The sequence below is a fragment of the Pararge aegeria genome, chromosome 14, assembly GCF_905163445.1.
Source record: "Pararge aegeria chromosome 14, ilParAegt1.1, whole genome shotgun sequence".
NCBI lineage: Eukaryota > Metazoa > Arthropoda > Insecta > Lepidoptera > Nymphalidae > Pararge > Pararge aegeria.
Window position 1 is genome coordinate 10,133,451 of NC_053193.1, and position 19,958 is coordinate 10,153,408.

General features: G+C 34.2%; 1 protein-coding gene across 1 annotated transcript; it reads left to right on the forward strand.

Moving 5' to 3' along the window:
* The first annotated feature begins 1,705 nt into the window (after positions 1-1,705).
* LOC120629467 lies at positions 1,706-19,892 on the forward strand. The gene is made up of 7 exons (XM_039898408.1): positions 1,706-1,937; positions 8,214-8,385; positions 9,392-9,573; positions 10,246-11,156; positions 16,947-17,098; positions 17,317-17,495; positions 19,003-19,892. The coding sequence occupies exons 1-7, from the start codon at positions 1,706-1,708 to the stop codon at positions 19,890-19,892; spliced, it is 2,718 nt and encodes a 905-aa protein (XP_039754342.1).
* Positions 19,893-19,958: the final 66 nt, after the last annotated feature.

Genomic DNA, 19,958 nt, shown 5'->3' on the forward strand with positions numbered 1-19,958 from the left:
CTCGATTACATTACGCTAATCTTATTTATGGAAGATTTTTGCGCTCGAGAGGGTTGCACTAGCTTTTTAATTAACATTTAAATGGTAAAAAAAATAAATTTCACACATGCTAATAATGGAACTTGTAGGAATGGTTTAGGTGAACGTCCGCCTTGCAGTTTTTGTACGTACCCTGAATATAATAACGTTTCAACTTGGTTTTCGATTTGCTTCAGGTTTTTATTTTTAATTTCTTCTAATAATTTAATGGTTTCCAGCGTTATCGTGATTCAAGTAGGTAACAACCACACAAAACCTAAATTCAAATCCAGATTAGCAAGTTCAAACAAAAACTAGAAAAATACAATCGTCTGCTACTATTAGTTTATATAGAGTTAATCGAACCCGGGTCCTCTTATAAGGCCACAGCGCTTACCACTGCGCCACCGAGATCATCAGAATATATGTTCGTAATATTGTTTTTTTATACATTGGAATATCAAGGAAAATGATTCGGTATGTAGAGTTATTTCACCAAAGATTATTTATTTGCTATACAGTATATTCTTATATCTTTCTGGAACATTTTTTTTTATAATTTTTTTTACGTGATCAGTTCCTGCACATTATGAGTATGAAGAATACAATGAAAGGATAGTTTGCTTAAAGAATTAACTTATATTATGTACTTATATAGTAAAAAAATATAGTTTTCATTGATCGTTGTTACTTAGAACGCCGTTATAATGATGGACTATTCATCTTGAAAAAACGTATACCGGATAGGGATTCCATGTCTTAACATTGCGTCTAAGAAACTAGGAAGTGTTTAAATGTATCTACTCACGGAATGTCAATTACGTAAGGGTATAAGCCTTTGCGGTGTCTTGTTTCCATGGCAAAAAAAAACGAAGAGGGAAAAAGAATATATTATTTATGCGATAATTAAAATACGAAACTGCTTCCTGTTCCATTAAACAAACTTTATTGAGAGTAGAGTCGCCCCAGTTCTTATTAAATGGTATCTTGTCTATTTAATCTTCCTTAATAATAATCGGAGTTACCGTTAGAGAAAAGAAGAAATTTCTTAATATTATTTAATACCCATCCAAGTGTAACGATCTATGGGTAAGTATTAGGTATACTTACTAACTTAGGTATACATTATTGAACCTATCGATTGAACATTATAATTAAAAATATTTTCAAAAAAAACCTTTTAAATCCACCAAGAATAAAAATAACAATGTGGTATACTTGGTTCATAACTAACTGGTACATTTAATTGATTGTATATAACTACAGCGGAGATATCGGTGTACAAAACAAAAAGGCATACCGAACAGCGATACTCTACATATTGCGGAAGTAAGTTGAAATTATGATATGAAAACTTTTAAAAAGTATATCATTACTTCATGCTTAATAAATAAATGACTCCTATATACTAATGATATTAGATGTACGTACATTATGTCACTTGTAGAACGTAATATATTCAAGCGATCGAAGAGTTTCGCGAGGCGTTTATGAAAGTCAAACCACTATAACAGCGGTAACAGACTGAGATTAGAGTTGGAGTAGTACTTACGTTCAAACGGGCTGCAATGCAAGCTGTTACCTATGCGATTATTTTATAAAACATACATAAACTGTAGTCAAAAAAAAATGTGTTTATTGATTTTTTTGATTTTCTGCGAGTGATAGAACGTTTGTTTTTTTAATAATGGCCGTGTCTCATCAGTGGTTTGTTCAGTGGTCTTCCCCATCTTTGGTTTTCGCCGATATAAGTAGGGAGTTCAACAATATTAACCCTAATTGGAATTATAAGCAAAACTACCGGAGCCCTTACAGACAACAGTCTCCAGTCAAAGAACAATATTATTATGGTGATAAGGCTAATTATGGAAAAAGTCAGAGTGAAAATGATTACGAATTGGATAGATCAAAACTTAACGGTAAGTGCTTTAATCCGGTAAATCTACAATTGGTTTTTATTGCGTTGATTATGATATAACCATTATAAAATACATTGGTTTTATTTGATTAAATAGGATTTATATAATATAATAAAAAATTAATTATAAATACATTTATTTAAAAAAATCTGCTACCATATTTTACCATACAGTTTCAGTGTAAGGAAAACTAAAAAATTGTTGTTGTATGGACTTGATGTTTTTATGTAGGTATGTATAGTATTTTGATGGCTAACTAACCGTTATTTTCCAATAAAAAAATGCTGAATAATCGAGTTATTTAAACAATCTGTTGATGTTTTTTACATACACATTAACGTTAAATCCCTCGTCGGTTTCTACGTGGCATCGTACCGGCTAATGATCAATTTTATCATTATAGAACTAAAATATGTATGGAAAATAATACATAAGAAGAAAGACTAAAAAAATAAGACGTGTACTATAATTTTAGAATGCCTCTCTTCATTTATACCTAGCTGCACTTGACCAAATTTCTCACAATTCAAGTCGCACATTAAAAATACCTTGACATTAAAAATTGTATTAACAACAAAATTTTAGCAATCATGAATTATTAAGAAAATATAGAAAAATTTAGAACTCTCTAGTTTTAAAGGGGACCTGAAAATAATATTTTTTTAAAGAAATAAAGCCTTTTGGTCAGTTGGTCTTGGTCAATAAGTATTATAGAATAAAGTCAAAATTTCAAATTGAAACCCCGACAACTCTACTGCGATACGGAAGGTGCGTCGACTTTTAGGTCCACCTGGGTCTATTGGTTTATAGTTGATCCGCTATTTTTAAAACTATGTTGTGTATCTTTGAAGCATCTGACGTCTGCCAGCAGCCGCTTTCAAAGCCAACAAACTATTTCAACGAACGAATTATACACAATTTTCGACCTCACTGGCGCAGCGGTGAGCGCTGTGGTTTTTTTAATGGAGGTCCCGGGTTCAATTCCCGCCAGGGGATACTTGGGAATTTATTATTTCCGAATTTCTTTGGGAGGCATCGGCCGTGGCTGCTTACCTCCCTACCGACAAAGACGTGCCGAAATTTAGCGTTCCGATGCGATTTAGCGATGTAGCACAGAAAACGTTTGCCAACAGTTTAGCCCGCTACCATCTTAGACTAACAAGGGCTAACTTGTAGTGTAAAAAAATATACACACGCTTATTTCGAATGCTAAATGAATACAATACTTGAAAATAGACGTCCTTTTTAGAGCAAGCATTTTTATGTTATCTAAAGTCGGCGTTCCATGCATAATATGTAATTTATACCAATACTAAATTATAAAACTGCGAAGCAATTTCATGGTCTGTAAGAACAGCGCAAAATATGTTGGTGTAATAAGTAACGGTGAAAGTTAAGGCTATTAAAGCTATCGTTTAGCCACACACGGAAATTATCGAACAACAACGACATAGTAACAAACAAGCTAAGACCATTTCACCGGTTGCATCCCAGTTAGTAATACTAAAGTGTTTAAAATCCCTAAGTACTACTATTTGTATTAACTAACTAGCGCTCCATCGCGACTTCGTCCGCGTATATATCAAACTTAAAAGATATATGCTGTCGCGGACTTTTTTTTAGAACTTTTAAAGGAGAACAACTTTGTCGTAAAGGATTTTATATATACTTTAACCGTTCACGCAGCGCAAGCGGAAGCTCTCAAAAGGGAAAAAACCCCGATTTCAAACATTCTCCATTGGTGGTACGCTGTTATGGGTCTTAGCGTGATATAATATAGCCTATAGCCTTTCTCGATAAATGGGCTATCCAACACTCAAAGAATCTTTCAAATCCGACCAGTAGTTCCTGAGATCATGGCGTTCATGTAAACATAAAATCTCTTCAGCTTTAAATATTGCTCAGTATAAGATAAGCGAGACAGATTAGGTGTCAATAATTCATACTTACTAATTATAAATGCGAATGTTTCTCTTTGTTTATTACATTCGGTTCAACCGGCCGGTAATACAGAGTTCATAATGATGAAGAGAAAGCAGGGATATGAATTCAAATTCGCGGCCATTTATTACTGTATTCTACAATTTCAATTGGACCGTATTTCACATGGCTTGAAATTTATAGGCAGTAATTTACAATACCGAATAGACTACAAAAAAAAATTATAATGATTATTGCCTGGTATTACGTAATGCAAATGTCGTAGTCACAATGGATATCGCTAAGTTACCAATGTAGAATTTCATGGGTTAAGCAATAGTACTCTTAAATTTGTAATGGATGGGTGATGAATAATTACAGCGTGAAGTTTCGGAAGGACGGACCAATCAGGTAACCAATAAAATCATCAGCCTATTACATTAAAAAGACGTACAGATAATGGATAGTAGACAGCTAGTGGTTACTAATTATAGCGAAATTAATGGATACGTAGGTATAGCGATTTGTAATAAGATTAGCTACTGCAATTTAAAGTGTGGAGTCCAGCATAACTAATATGCAGAGTAGGTACAACATCTAATGACAATGTTTCATATTTACAAAATCGTTATGCATATAATAATAATATTAAGGGTAACGATAATGGCGACACAACATGTTATTTGGCATATAAACCTGGGAGAGGACCGAAAATAAATTATTGATGTGAGATGTAATCAAATATTTAAATAGAGATGTCTATAGAGACTCAAGATTTATAAACCTTACTCACTTGTTGCAATGCTTAACCAACTAATTTATTCAGGAGATGAGTATTTGGGTGTCTCACATTTTTCGTGTATATTAGGTGTTCAGTTAAATAACCTATATTCATTAAATAGTTAAATTAATTAAAGAAAACTAAACTTATTAATGTTACTTACTGAATTGCTTCACTGAATGTAACATTTACAAATTAAAATAGCATAATGAATAAATTAAAAATAAAAAAAAAACCTTCCCAATCTCAAAATCCCAATCCAAAAAGAGATTGGGAATCGAAATTGAAATTATCTATTATGATTAGAATTAAACACCTAAAATAAAAACGTTTACACCATAAATACTATGAAGTTAAAGCTCATAAATTTTTAGCAAATTTATTTTATCTCTTTGATTACCATCCATTTGGATGAAAAACTAACTAATTCTCTATCAATGACATTGAATGCAGCTTATACGGCCATGCTGGGTTCCACGCACATTGGTACAAATATAACCTATATTTTTTAGTTCGTTTTATTTAAAACATTATTGCACACAAACATTTTATACAAATGTAGCAAATACACAGAAGAAACCTAAAGAGAAAGAAAAGAGAGAAGAAAATGGGGCTTGCAAGGGCGTTCTTATTGCTAAAGCGAACTCTTCCAGACAACCTTTGACGTTAGGAAAAATTTAAGTTTAAAAAAATAGTAATGTACTTACTATAATATTACATAGATAAGAAAAAGTTTTCCAAACGCTTCTTGAAGATATGTAGGGATTGAGCCTGACGTATGTCAGCAAGCGGGGAATTCCAGAGTTTTACACAATTAACCGTAAAAGAGTTACTATAGTATTTCGTTCGACTGTATGGAACCTGGAGTTCGTCGTTGGGGCAGGATCGAAGCAAGTTCTGGCCCTTCGCTACGTAAAAAAGAGAGAATACTTTAAAAAAAGGTGGTGTTTGAGGAAAGAATAGGACCCGATTTAGAAGAGACAAAGCATGTAGGTCTCTATGCCGACTGACTGGTAACCACCTAAGCTCCGAAAGCTGTGATCCTCCGGTCGAACTTACGCAGGGCATATATAAATCTGATGCAAATGTATTGTAATCTTTCGAGCTTATTTATTTAAGTCCGGGTAACACGCATCACCATAATAAGTTATAGGTCCATCAGCATTTCGTCCAATCTAAGCTTTGGACAATGCATCGAGTCCAAAGCTAAAACTGCTGGAAAAAAACTTGGCATCCTCAACAAAGTTAAGCGCTACTTCACGCCAGAACAGCTTCTAACCCTGTACCAAGCTCAGGTTCGGTCGTGCATGGAGTACTGCAGCCATTTATGGGATGGCTCTGCCAAGTACCAGCTCGATGCTTTGGATTCGGTGGATCGTCGTGCTAGGAGACTCATTGGCAGCGACCTTGTAGTCAGTAGACTTCAAAGCCTTGAACACCGGCGCAAGGTTGCTTGTCTGGCTGTTTTCTACAAGATACATTTCGGAGAGTGTGCTCAGGAGCTATTCGATTTGGTCAAACCATCTCCTTTCTACCATCGAACTGCGAGGCACCGAAAGAATCTGCACCGTTACGTGGTTGAAATACCATCAACACGTACGAAGCGTTTTGCTTCTTCCTTTCTGATCCGCACCGCAAAGACCTGGAATGCCCTCCCATCTTCCGTCTTCCCTGATACCTATAATCTGGGTACCTTCAAATCAAGAGTGAATAGGCATCTTCTAGGCAAGCGCGCTTCATCTTAGGCTGCATCATCATTTACCATCAGGTGTGATTGCAGTCAAGCACTTGTCTATATACTTAAAAAAAAAAAAAAAAAAAGGTAGTAAGAGGGTTTTGGCTAAAGCAATCTTCGTCTTAATGGTCCGGCCCACCTCTGAAACCTGAGGTCCCCAAGAAAAGATACCTAGCTATCAGAAATAAGCCCCAGGTTTTTAAGCGTACTGCAGTAAGGCAAAGCTACACCAAAATAAACTGCCGGTAGATCATTGAGTCGAGTCAGTAGCTGGTGATTACCAATGACGATTACGTGTGACTAAGCATGATTTAACGCAAGCCCAGAGGATTTGCACCAACTACATATGCTATTCAACTCTGAATTAAGCTTAGAGATAATAGAGGAAATTCCATCAGTATTTTCAGAAGCGTGAATCTGTAGATCGTCGGTATAGAAATGAAAAGATGAGGAAATACAGACGAGATAGAGATGATGAAATTAAGAAGAGAGAACCCCGTCTTGAGGAACTCCTGCTGTGGCGGGAGAAAACGAGGAACACTTGCCATCAAACCTAACGCATTGTTGACGCCCGATCAGGTAGGATCGAAACCAGTCCATAACTTTACTTGAAATGTTTAACGACCTCAGCAGCGCAAGAAGAAGTGAAAATCATCATATTTAAAGGCTTTACTAAAGTCCAGAAGAGACATTTGTTGATATGGGATAAAAATCATATATTACTAATATATATGTACTAAGCAATCAATTTTTTTAATTGAAGATGAAGATAATAATTTACAGTCTCTACTATAATATTATTAACTAACTGTCTAAAGTTTTTAAATATTTTCGTTTCTTAGTATTGTTTCGCTACATAATGTATTCAATATTCTCGAAATATAACATAACTCGGGTTTGTTATGTTTCTCAACATCATTCAGTTCAAATTATAAATTTGAAGGAAGTGTATTGCGACTGAAATTTATTCATTGGTTTTAAAAATGGCCAAGGGTTAGTCTAAATTCATCACACACCACCGCAAAAAGGGGCTTTAATATTTTTTTTATATTTTAGTACCTCTTACTTTCTTACTTGGAATAGAATGACAATTCTATTTTAAATCTGTTTTTATATCTTACTTTATTAGGTTGGAATAGAATTGTCATTCTATTCCAACCTAATAAAGTAAGATATAAAAACAGATTTCATTCAAAAGATTTAAATAGATACAACTTCCTGTAAGCTACTATAATACGGTAAAAAGTATTATAATAACTACTTATTCTAAATTTATTCTAACTGCTTAGGTATTCTAAAACCTATCTCAAGGCCTTTTAATGCCTTCTTTACAAATGGCATTATTTGAGACGTACATATCGGGGAGGTTATAGCATTGTACCCAGAACAAACCCTTGAGGTATCCTCGAACCAGTGACTTAAAAATCTGAGCCTTAGTACAATATTTACTCGCTCGCAATCGAGGAATCGATTTCGCATATCAAACTCAATACCGTCGCTGTAAAATATGCTTAATTCACTCGTCTTACAGTCAAGAATCCCGTACTTCTGGTTTTTATATTACAAGTGTTCTGCCAAAATTCTTAGCCGAAGTATTGTAGACAAATATGAGTTTTAACAAAAAAGGACCATTGGGTTATTAGGTTCGCCGAGTTTTGGAACCATTCTTATTTTGTCATTTTATAAACATACAAGAGCTGAAGATACTGAAGATCAATTTTTAAACTTAAAATCTTAAATAGAAATAGTAACATCAAATCTGATTTATCAATATTTAATATGCATTTAAATTTCCAGTTATTAGCCTTATCAAATCTCAATTATTTGTTTCCATTTTCAGATCACACCCGTGTAGCAGGCGTTACTTTATGGCTTGCGATGCTAGGACTTGCTCATCCGCAATCGGTGCCAACTGACACTGATACCCTGCCTTTCAACACGTTGTACAAGTGGAAACAAGTGGACTTCGAATTCCCTTCAGAGAGACATCGAAATTACGCGATTGCGAACGGGTAATTAATTAACTATGTGGTTTTTGTTTCAATTCGATTATCGAATATCGATACACTGAGGCCTTGTATTTTTTTATTTTAGGTTACTTTTTCGCCTGAAAATCACGTGGAAGAAAATTCTTCCGAATTCAACACGAGTTGCACGCTATTTATCACGCAGATGTGTCATTACCATTACCATTGCATGAAGCAATGCAGTAGGTATAGATGCGCTATGTTTACCAACATAGTTTTAGCAAAGAGGATATTATCATATATTAGGTATATCTTGTGTACCTAGATGAAAGCGTTTGTGAAGCATCTTTGTTATCAAGCAATTCGCAGCAACCCTGATTTAAATAACTGCTTGTTTATTTATGGTTGAAGCCAATCACGATGATTAGTTTTTTCTTCAAGTATTTTAATAACATTTAGTTGATTTTTATAACTTGTTGAACTTTTGCTTGAGTATGTTTACATTGTTAATCGTATAAGTAGGTGTGCAATACGTAAAATTGAATAAAAGAATCCCACAGTCCACCACGCTGGCCCAATGCGGATTGGCTTCATACACATTTTTTTATAAGCATTTACTATGTTCTACTTTTGTTTTATTGGTACATTTATTGTTGGAGGTGGGCGTTAATTGTTGCGACACAGTTTATACTACTGCAACAGTTATTGTGGCACCAGGTTTATTGTGTCAATTCTGTACCCTTACCAAAATTCTGAATAAATAAATAAAAATATAAAAAAAAACCTCCTTGAGAACATTTTAAAGAACTCTCAGGCATGCAGGTTTCCTCACAATACTTTCCTTTACCGTTAAAGCAAGTGATATTTAATTGCTTAAATTATTATATATGAGGATAGTTAATACTTAGTTTAAAAAAATCATAGCCATAACTACTCCCTGGTAGGTTAACCTAATAATCAGTTAGCTTACCTTAAATAAAATTATTTTGATCGTCACTGTTTGATTTTCAAAGAATGGGTCAAAGTGATTAGGATGGTTAATGATTTTCAGGGATTACGTTCCAGCAAATGTTCTGCCATTGGGTTTGGAAGTTTGGGGCTCCCGTGTATGGGTAACATTGCCTAGCTGGAGGCGTGGTGTCCCTGCCACGCTGGCGACGGTATCTCGTACCGGAGGAGTAACATCGCCACGCCTCAAGCCGTATCCCGATTGGAGTTATCATGGAGCCCAAAGTAAGTCAGTCATTATCATCATCATCTCAACTGAATGTAACATCTACAGCTGTAATAGGTATTTTTTTACGGATTTTAACAACTCTGGCTGATTTGATCACGCAGAGTCACTGTGTGCATAATTCTCTCCATAGCCCACTAAGTACAATTTTAATTCAAAATTTATTGTCTTACTCTATAAGCAGTTGACGTGAAGCAAGTCTGTATCAATCTGTATGTAGTGACTCTACCACCGGTTCGAAAGACCGATTCTACTAAGAAGAAGCATGTAAGAAACTCACCAGTTGCTATTTTCCAACGTCAACCATTAACATATTAACTTACATTTTTTAACATCATATTAAGGCAACCTTGTCACTGAAAAAAATCATCAATCATAGTGTAAGTACGTATGTGCAGCGAGGTAGTATAGTTTTAGGTACTTTTAAACTTATGCATAGATAAGTCCAGAATTATCTTAGGAGCGACCTGTAAACTTACAAAGGGAAAAAATACAAAGTTTAGAATAAGAAATACTGGGTAGTGACTTTTGAACAAATGCCGAGTGCGCCTTTATTTCATTGGATAGCAAATATTTCTTCCAAGCGTTTTACTAATTTAACTAACCTTCTCATTAACATTTTAGCTACGACTTGCAAAATACTTCTTTAACCATAAATATACTATTTTCAGGTAAAAGCAGTAATTGCTCAGGCCTAACATCTGTTTTCCGAATGAGCATTGACCCATGCGGAAGATTATGGGTCTTGGATTCTGGTCAAATAGATTCGCAGGATGATCCGAAACAAATATGTCCACCAAGCATCATCGTTTTTGATTTAAAAACTGATTTGCCCATCGCCCGATACATTATACCGAATGAATATGTGCTTCAAGATTCTTTATACTCAAATATTATTGTTGATACACGGATGGAAGACTGTTCGGATCTGTATGTCTATATTGCAGATACGTGGCGCTTCGGGCTACTAGTTTTTCGCGAAAGCGACGAAAGCTTTTGGCGATTTTCGCATCATCTGTTCTTTCCAGACCCACTGGCTTCTAATTATACTTTACATGGTTTGAATTTTCAATGGTCCGATGGAATTTTTGGTCTCGCACTGTCTTCTTTAGATGAAAATAAAGAACGAATATTGTTCTTTCACTCCATGTCGAGTTACAGAGAATTTTTCGTGAAGACATCTATTTTAAGAGATTCTTCTCGTGTGAATAATAGTGCAACTGAATTCCATCTGCTCGGTGAAAGCCGGGGACTTTATGGCCAATCTTCAGCTTCGGCGATTGATAGCAGAGGTGTCATGTTCTATGGTTTAGTTACAAGAGATAGTATAGGATGTTGGGATACGAGTAAACCATATCTAAAGAGAAACACAGGAGTGGTCGCAATGAATAAAGAAACTTTGATTTTTCCTAATGACGTAAAAGTCGATCAAGAAGTGCGACAAAGTGTTTGGGTTATATCAAACCGGCTGCCAATGTTCCAAGCTGGACCTCTGAATCCTGATGACTATAATTACCGCATAATGTATGCGGATACATCGGAAGCTGTGCGGGGAACTGTGTGTGATCCGAATTTTTTGCCTGTGCACTCTCAATCCACCACTGACTGGAAGAAATAGTTTTTTGATGATACCATAACTACATATTATAAAAAAACTTTTGGTTAACCTTGGATCACTTATTTAAAGCAGATAAAAATGAAACTAGTCCTATATTCTATTCATAGTTAAGATACAGTTTAAATAATAAAGGAACCGGGCGGTTCCAGACAACTTTGGCAAAAACTGTGAACCGTTAAATTACCTGTCTTGTAATGTAAATGCTATAACATTACTACAGGTACTGTTCTCTAGAGATTGACGTATTTATCGTAAACCTGTGCGCAGTAACTAAGCAGTATAGTACCTATACTTATACTTAGTGCGTGATGGTTATTTTGTGTTTTGTATCTTCCAGTGTCTAACTATCCTATATTAAACCCAGGTATTTGTCATGAAATTGCCGTTTTGCAAAGAAAAATAACAAATTAAGACGCTAACAAAAACTAATAAATAATTTACACATTTAAAGGGGAGTTTGTTGATGTCTCTGTAAAAATCTACTGCACGAAATTCAATGAACTTTATGATTGAAGACGTTTTTTATGCTGACGAAGTTTGTTTCTTGAAAAGTTAACTAATTTCTTATTAGTTAAACGTCTTTTAGTACGGCAAAATCAAAAGGTAAATGAAAAATAGACTTAAGCTTCTGTTGTTTGCCTATCAGTTCTTAAAAAATAATTTTTGTAATAATTGTCAGTAACTGACAGAATTTATTGTAGCTCTAAAAGGTCAGAAAACTTAAGTGGATAATACGAGAGCATTCACCGTTTTGGACATTGTTGGTTTACGCATCTGGACCTAACTACTTTGATTTATGAAATTCAACTTAAAATTCCTAAGTCAATTCTGCAATCTAAAGAACGCATAAATGAGCTATCTACTATTTGTCAAGCTTCTTTATTTTGCCGATTTGCCGCAGATGGTTTACACAATATTATATTGACACTAACATTGAAAGCCGATGCTAGCTCGGCCATCGAATATTTTGATACGGATCGGCTTCCATTATTGCTATACCTAGTTCTCAGAGTGCCCACTTCGTTTGATTGCGAGAGTAAAATTTCCACAATGAAAGTAGTTAAACCAAAAATATTCGTTCATTAGTAGGGCTAGGTCCATGCATGGCGATAATATTGCGTAATTATTTCCGTGTCCACTGTCCATGTTTGGAAATAACGCAAGTTTATTCTCTTAGACCACAAGTCTGCAAGTATAATAATGTTGGAAGAAAAATCAAAAACCAAATAAATGCTCGTTTTTGTAAATAGAAAATAATATATTATCCGCAGATATTCTAGTTATGTGGCAAGATTGCCCTAAAAGTAATTTTATAGGTTTAATTTCATTGAATTTCGTACTTTAAAAACCACAATAATATACCTGGGTATCAATCAAATGTATAGATTGATTTCTGCTCGACTACGGGAGAGTATAGTGTCATTTTTAATTGTACATACTGTATACTCGATATTAAGATAATGAACGTCTAAGTATTACTTTAATCAGGGTAAAGCTAGCTGGCGTCGATAACATTTGTAAGTTTTACTTCCGTAAGTTAGTCCGGAAGTCCCTTACTAAGTAATGCAATCCATTTGCTAATGTAAACGATTTGTAGCCTAGTTATAATGACTTACGTAAGTTGTTAGTCGAGGAATATAAGTTAAATGTAAACACGCCACGTTGGGCTTAAAAACTCTCATAGAGGCACTTACAGTCGAAGTAGTATCGATAAGTTCACGCTTATCAGAATCAATTCACTCCCGAGAAGTTTGTATGCACGAATGTAGTAAGTTATTAAATACATATTTTGAGGTTATGCATGAGATTTTCCGAGTTGAAAATGGGGTCAGAATACGTAAAAAATATTTTTATCTTGCCTCAACGTCCTACTGTGGGGGTATCCTGTCTCATAGGAGAGAGCTTTATAAAGCATTAATGAAAATAGTGTAGGGTGATAAAAATAAGTGCGTAAAGTAAAACCATTAATTTTTTAGCCAGTGAAAAGTCCAACAAGAATTCGAAGTTGGTAGCCGTCATTCGACTTAAAATATAAAAATACTGTTGGTCTTCCATTTTTAATCCTTTTTCTTCAAGCACTGTCTCTATTTTATTTTCTTGAAATAGTATAAATACTTAATATCGGCAGCTTCGGCGGCGATAAGAAGACATAGTCACTGACTTCTGGCAGTGTAGATTTAAATAGCTTCGTCAGCACTTACATAAACTTTGACTTCCTTCTAATTACATCACTTTTTATTAAAGTAAGTGGCTTTCAGTTGTAAAGGGATTTTATGTCTCTAAGTAAAACTCACAAATGTAACGCTAGCCGAAAAATAATTAATTATATAGTGTTGATCACAATACCTTATGGTGGGTTTTTTAATAATTATTAGTATTTGTGGATTTGTAATACTAATCTTATCTTATACCTGTTATTTTTGCCTGAATTATAATAATTAAAAAATAAATTTGTTTTTGAAGATACACAATAGTTGTGCATTTAGTTTTTTGTTAAATTAAAGGTCATAGTCGGTAAATACAAAAAGCTTAAAATTTTAAGAGAAAACTATCACTAGAATTCATAGACGAAAGGTGAACAGTACCCTCAAAGCAAATTTGATCAGCCATCATTCAGCTCCTTACATCTGGAAAATTGGGTTTTGTCTCTGAAATGAATAAAGATTAAATTCGCCATGGTGGCGTAGTGTTCCCTTAGAAAGAGCTCTTCTTGACTATGAATTCAAATATCATCATCATCATCATCTCAAATATAACCTCGCGATACCTGAACAAAAACGTTCTCCCTATAATATTTGACTTTGTAGGAGCCAATAACTATATATGTAAAATTGTACAAAAACCCTGACTTCCAATATCGTGTACATTATTCTACTAGAAAAGCCCTAGAAATACGATGTCACTGCAGCACGCACACTCAAACACACACACATACATATACGCACACACATACATATATACACACACACACTTGCACACAAACACACACACGCACACACACAGACTTATAGATAGTGTAACCCCCATTTTAAATCTTTTATTATGTCTAAAGGTCATTTTTAATTCTGGAAGGATTTAATTAGATACCATTTTAGGTAAAAGAGATTTGCTGAAGTTACTTTAAGAAAATGTACCCGGGGTGGGTACATTTTCTTATGGGATTAAATAGTGGTTTTAAGTTTGTTTCCTGTTTTTGAACTTACTTAGGTATAGGTACTTCCTTTCAAAACAGCCCCTGGTTGATAGCGATTACAATTTGAATAGGATTGTTTTTCACAGGAAAGCAGAAATTCCATATGTACGAAGTCGCGGGATAAAATTTATCTAAAATAAATAAGTTGTCTGTTTCTGGACAGTAATTTGAATTTGAAAGTTGCTTTAATCCCCCCTCCCGATTCCGTCATCTGGTTATACCAACTTTACTCTTGCACGGTTCTAATTCCATAAATACTTCTCTTTAACTGTAACACGCTTCATAATATTATCATATTTTATAACTTATGAGCTATGAGTTATTAATATGATATTGTATAAAAAAAGAAACGATAGCCAAGAAGTTTGACCTTTTTCTTATATTATACTATATCCGCTGTATCCGCGCATGGTCAATGAGTAAAAACTCGAGGATAAACTGGTTTACCGCAAGTTGGTCTACTTCTTTACATAACTTACAAGTAACATGCCGAGTGCGAATCGATGCGGCACAACATCAAAATAACCGAGCCCGAAAAGACGTTCAAAATCCTACGAATAATAAACAATTTTAAACAGTGAATTAATAAAACAAGAGATGGTAAGAAGTTTCTATTTATTTGCATAAAATAGATAACATTTACATTTCGCGTTTTTTTCGAAAACCAGCGAACTCAAATCATGTTGTGTAAACATGAAAAGGTAAGAATTTTTAATATTATTTGTTGTTGCTGCTGATATGATAGATGTGAGATTAATTTTTTGTGTTTGTATTAAAACAGGATGACCCGTGTCCATCTCGTGTGTCTATCCTTATAGCGCACGCTATTTTCAGTGACAGTCGTTTAGCGGTAAAAAATTAACTTTTGTTGGTTTATTTGGGTGAAAAAATTAAATAAGACCTGAGACTTAGTATTTAGGTATTCTATTTCGGAAACTAATGAAACATTAATAATAAAAATTTTTTTTACGGGAAAAATAATAGCAGTCGTAATATATTAATTCAGTTGAAGTTCAAGAACCTCTAAATAATTAATTAGTCGCTCTCTCGTCTTATTTTGGCACACATTAGAAAAAGGAATGATTTGGATGATTCTTCCAGCATTGAAAATCAATTTTGTCCAGAAGCATATATTTAACTACCGTATCCCCATGCGCTGACTAAATGGTTCGTTACACGTAATTACTATGAACTACAAAAATATTGTTCTTTAGTCAACCATAAAAAAATCCACAAAGGTATATCTTGATTGATTATAAATAAGGTATATTAACGCATATAATATAGATTAAAGGTGATTTTTAGTAGTCCTTAGACATAAAATATTAATCCTTAAAAAAGGTACCCACCCTCTCAGCAGTCTTTAGTATAATATTTCGTTAAGAGCGGGTGAAATCGCGGAGAACAGCTAGTATTTCATACATTATATATTATTCAAATATATATAAAATTTACTTTAAAGTATAATGTAAAACTATAAAACAATTTATATATAACTCATGATTCTTAATAACCTAATACTGTAATGAGGTGTGGCTGTAACAATTATGCTCGGTAGGCAAGTAGCACGATTTGTGAAAATACGTTATTTCCGATAAAATTTTGCAACATAATACAGACAGTAGATTTATTAGCTGTTCGTTGAATATGTAGGTACCTAGTTACCTTCATATTAATTTATTTAAAGGTAAGGGTAACGTAAGTAGGCAATGAAATGTTTTTATTCTTTCGCAATCATTTTGTATGCATGAATCTAATATTTTTTTCCAAAATTAGTGTCTTTATAAAGTTGCTGTAAAAAATAACTAAGTACCTAGATAAATGCACTGGTTCAAGTATTAATGGTGTATTACGTAATTGTTATTTAACCTTCTGAGCATTGATTTATTTATTGGACGAACTATTTATAGAATTCATATCAATTCAACTTACAATTCAAAACTCGTTATTCCGAAATGTACATAAATTCTGAATGACCAAGTTCTGAGTTAACAAACATAAAAAGATACGACCGAATGTATATTATAACCTTATCCTTATTTGGAAGTCGGTTAACAATAAGAGTAAATTAATAGTAGTAGTTACAAGAAAATTACCAACAACTAATTCATGATAAATGATCTATTTAACTTCCCTTGAGACTCCATAATATTTATGGAGTCTCAAGGGAAGTTAAATAGTTCATCATCCGGACTCAGTGGTATGTCAAGGAATGACAATTCCTTTTCGTGCCACTGGTGGAACGAGTTGGTGGCACGACGAGGAGTTAGCACCTATTTCGCATTATCGACACTATGATTTATTTTGTGTTATATAGAGTATGTACCAACTTATTTTATATATAATAAATGCTTTTCATGTAACTCACCATAACATCAATGAATCGGTTCAAAAGTTTAATTCACTGTATGTAGATATCTAATACCTGAGTTTATACCAAAATAATTTTATATGTAGGTTTTAAAGGCATGCACCTACTTACAAGCAACTAGGAAGCGATTAGGGAGAATTATTTTAACTAGGACATAAACCTTCCTAATGAGTTTTCTTTAAATTTACAGATGCTTTTGATACCATTATTCTTCGTGGTGTACCTAGCAACGCATGTAAATTCTTATGGTCAACAAGATCCGCTAGGTACTCTCTATCGATGGAGGCAAATCGACTTCGCTTTTCCAACTGCGCGACATCGCCAACTGTTTCTACAGAACGGGTAATAAATTATCTATTTTATTTAACTTTGTTTATTTTCTTCTTTTTTCACATCTGTTTTTCCAACCAATGCCTACATTTTTATGAAATAGTTCTTATAAATTCATAATGCGATATTAAAATAATCCATAAAATACAAATCTGACACGAAACTCTATATCTATAACTCTTGCTAGTAGAGTTCAAAGCATTGACATTTTCTGTATTACTGTATTTCAGGCAATTTAACCAAATCAACGTAATTCCGTTGGGTGTCGAGAGATGGAAAGACCGTCTTTTTGTGAGCACTCCACGTTGGAAACGAGGGGTCCCGGCGACATTATCAGCGCTACCTGTCTCTGCTCAGGAAGAATCTCCTTTGCTGGCTCCGTTCCCTAGTTGGGACTGGCATACTGCAGGTAGGGCAAATATAAATCGTTCATTCTTACTCCGCCGTTCCGAAGTTGGGCCTACTATCGAATTCCTCTAATAGTTTTAATTCAAAAAATACCATATATGAACTAAAATGACTAAATCTAAAAATAATTGAAACTGTGAGATGTTCATAAGAACTTTATGTCGTTTAGGAAATGAGATGATGTTGTTGAAACGCCTAAACAGATCACACATCTCGATTACTTCAGCTTACAAACAAAAAACCACAATCTATTCGATTAAGAGCTACGATGCCACTAATATATAGATATACAGAGGCAAAAAACACATGTGAAACTTAAACATCTCTCTTTCCTTGCATCTGGAGTAAATCAAATGAATTTTGAAATTAATCAGCAGTTCGAATATAAGTTTTATTTAAGTCGGTTAAATTTAAAAAATATATTTTTACCTATACCTATTAAGTTGTTAAAACCTAAGTTATTACGCAGATTAATCATTCTTAAGTAAGCAAAAGCAAAAATATATACGTAAACATATATTTTATTAAATTCAACCGACTTCAATGAAACTCATATTCGAACTGCTGAATAATTTCAAAATTTATTTGATTTAAGAGAGATTTAAAATATTCACCCTGTCCATGGCTACAACATTGATTATACCCCACAATTTCCATGTTATTCTTTTGATCCTGACTTAGTGACCACGAGCTTACCCGTTCAAACATCAAAAAGAAAGTAACTAAATTGCTCCACAATAAAAATACGAACATAGAACCTGCTTCATTTTTCAAATCGGTTAGTAAATCTCTCATTAAAGTCCAAGAGGGTTTTAATAAAACAAAAACGTCTGATTAATAGAACTTGATGGGCCGGGTTGACGGGATAATTTCCCACCGGATGCGAAGGTTTGCTCGTAGTGTTTTTATATCGACGAGATTTTATAATATTTGTTCTTCACATCAACTGCCCCTTTTACTATTGCTTTGCTGTTTAACTATAGAATGAAAGGTTCTGCATTCAATTACCGAGTCAAAAAACCTGATTTCTCTGTTAAGAAATTTGCAAATAAGACCCTTAAAATTGTTCAAGAAAAGTATTAGGGCAACATGAATGTCGAAACTCTAATCCGTATGTCTTATGGCAGAGGGGGCTTTTTTCCGTGAGTGGGACATTTATACGCATTATGAAAAATGACGGTGACTAAATACTACAGGTAGACATCTACTACTGTAGTTTGTTTAATATTATGTTACTAGCGACCCGCCTTTGCACAGGTGCAATATGAAAAATGAAAACATTTTTTGTACTATAATATGCTGTTTACTACATATTAACCATTCTCTTGAATCACTCTATTTATTACGGAAACCGCATTCAAATTAGTTGCGTAGTTTAAATGATCTAAGCATAGAAACGGAGTAAAACTAAGACGCTCATCTTTGTTTTATACTATGTAAGGATTTAAAAAATATAATTGTTAAAAATAAATAAATATAATATATTTTATAATATCTTCGTTTTACAGGTAACTGCACCGGATTCACATCAATCTTCAGAATGAGTATAGACCACTGTGGTGTCATGTGGGCCCTCGACTCTGGACAAGTAGAAGCTTTCGAAACACCGCGCCAATTATGTCCGCCTACTCTATTTGCCATAAACTTGGAAACAGATACCGTTATCGGACGGTTCCCTATACCCAGCGAATTTGTTTTACAAAATTCATTAATAACAAATCTCGTAGTTGACACAAGAGATGCTCAATGTAAGGATTTACACGTTTACATTGCGGATGCATGGCGTTTTGGACTCATTGTTTTTAGAGAGTCCGATGAATCGTTCTGGAGGTTCAGTCACTACACATTCTACCCTGAACCATTGTTATCAAATTACACACTTCACGGATTAAACTATCAATGGTCAGATGGTCTATTTGGGATGTCTTTAGGCCAAATGAACCGCGGAGATCGACCTCTTTATTATCATTCAATGTCTAGCTCTCTTGAGTTCGTAGTACAAACTTCAGTAATACGGAATCCTTCGCGCGTTAATAACGCTGTTGATGAGTTTAAACTTCTCGGCGAGAGTCGTGGTTTGAAGGGACAAGTGTCCGCTTCAGCTATAGACCGCAACGGTGTCATGTTCTTTAACCTCATTTCGCTAGACAGTATCGGGTGTTGGAATACGCGCAAACCGTACGAGATTGAAAATTTAGATATTGTTGCTCAAAATAATAATACACTGGTATTCCCTAACGACTTACGAATAGATCATGAAGTTCCTCAGATTATCTGGATAATTACCAACAGGTTACCTATGTATCAATTTAATTTAATTGACCCAAATCAGTATAACTACAGATTGATGTATTTGGAGCCAAATACCGCTATTCAAAACACTGCTTGTCAGAATTAATTTTTTTCTAAGATATTATTTCTCAAAATATATATTACGTCCAATTAAATTAACAAATTTATTAAA

Excerpts from the sequence above, each read along its gene's own strand:
- LOC120629467 (XM_039898408.1), top strand. The coding sequence starts at position 1,706 with ATGGCCGTGTCTCATCAGTGGTTTGTTCAGTGGTCTTCCCCATCTTTG. Across the intron at positions 8,386-9,391 it reads AATTACGCGATTGCGAACGG|GGATTACGTTCCAGCAAATG; the intron begins GTAATTAATTAA and ends AATGATTTTCAG. Across the intron at positions 11,157-16,946 it reads GTGATCCGAATTTTTTGCCT|ATGCTTTTGATACCATTATT; the intron begins GTGCACTCTCAA and ends TTAAATTTACAG.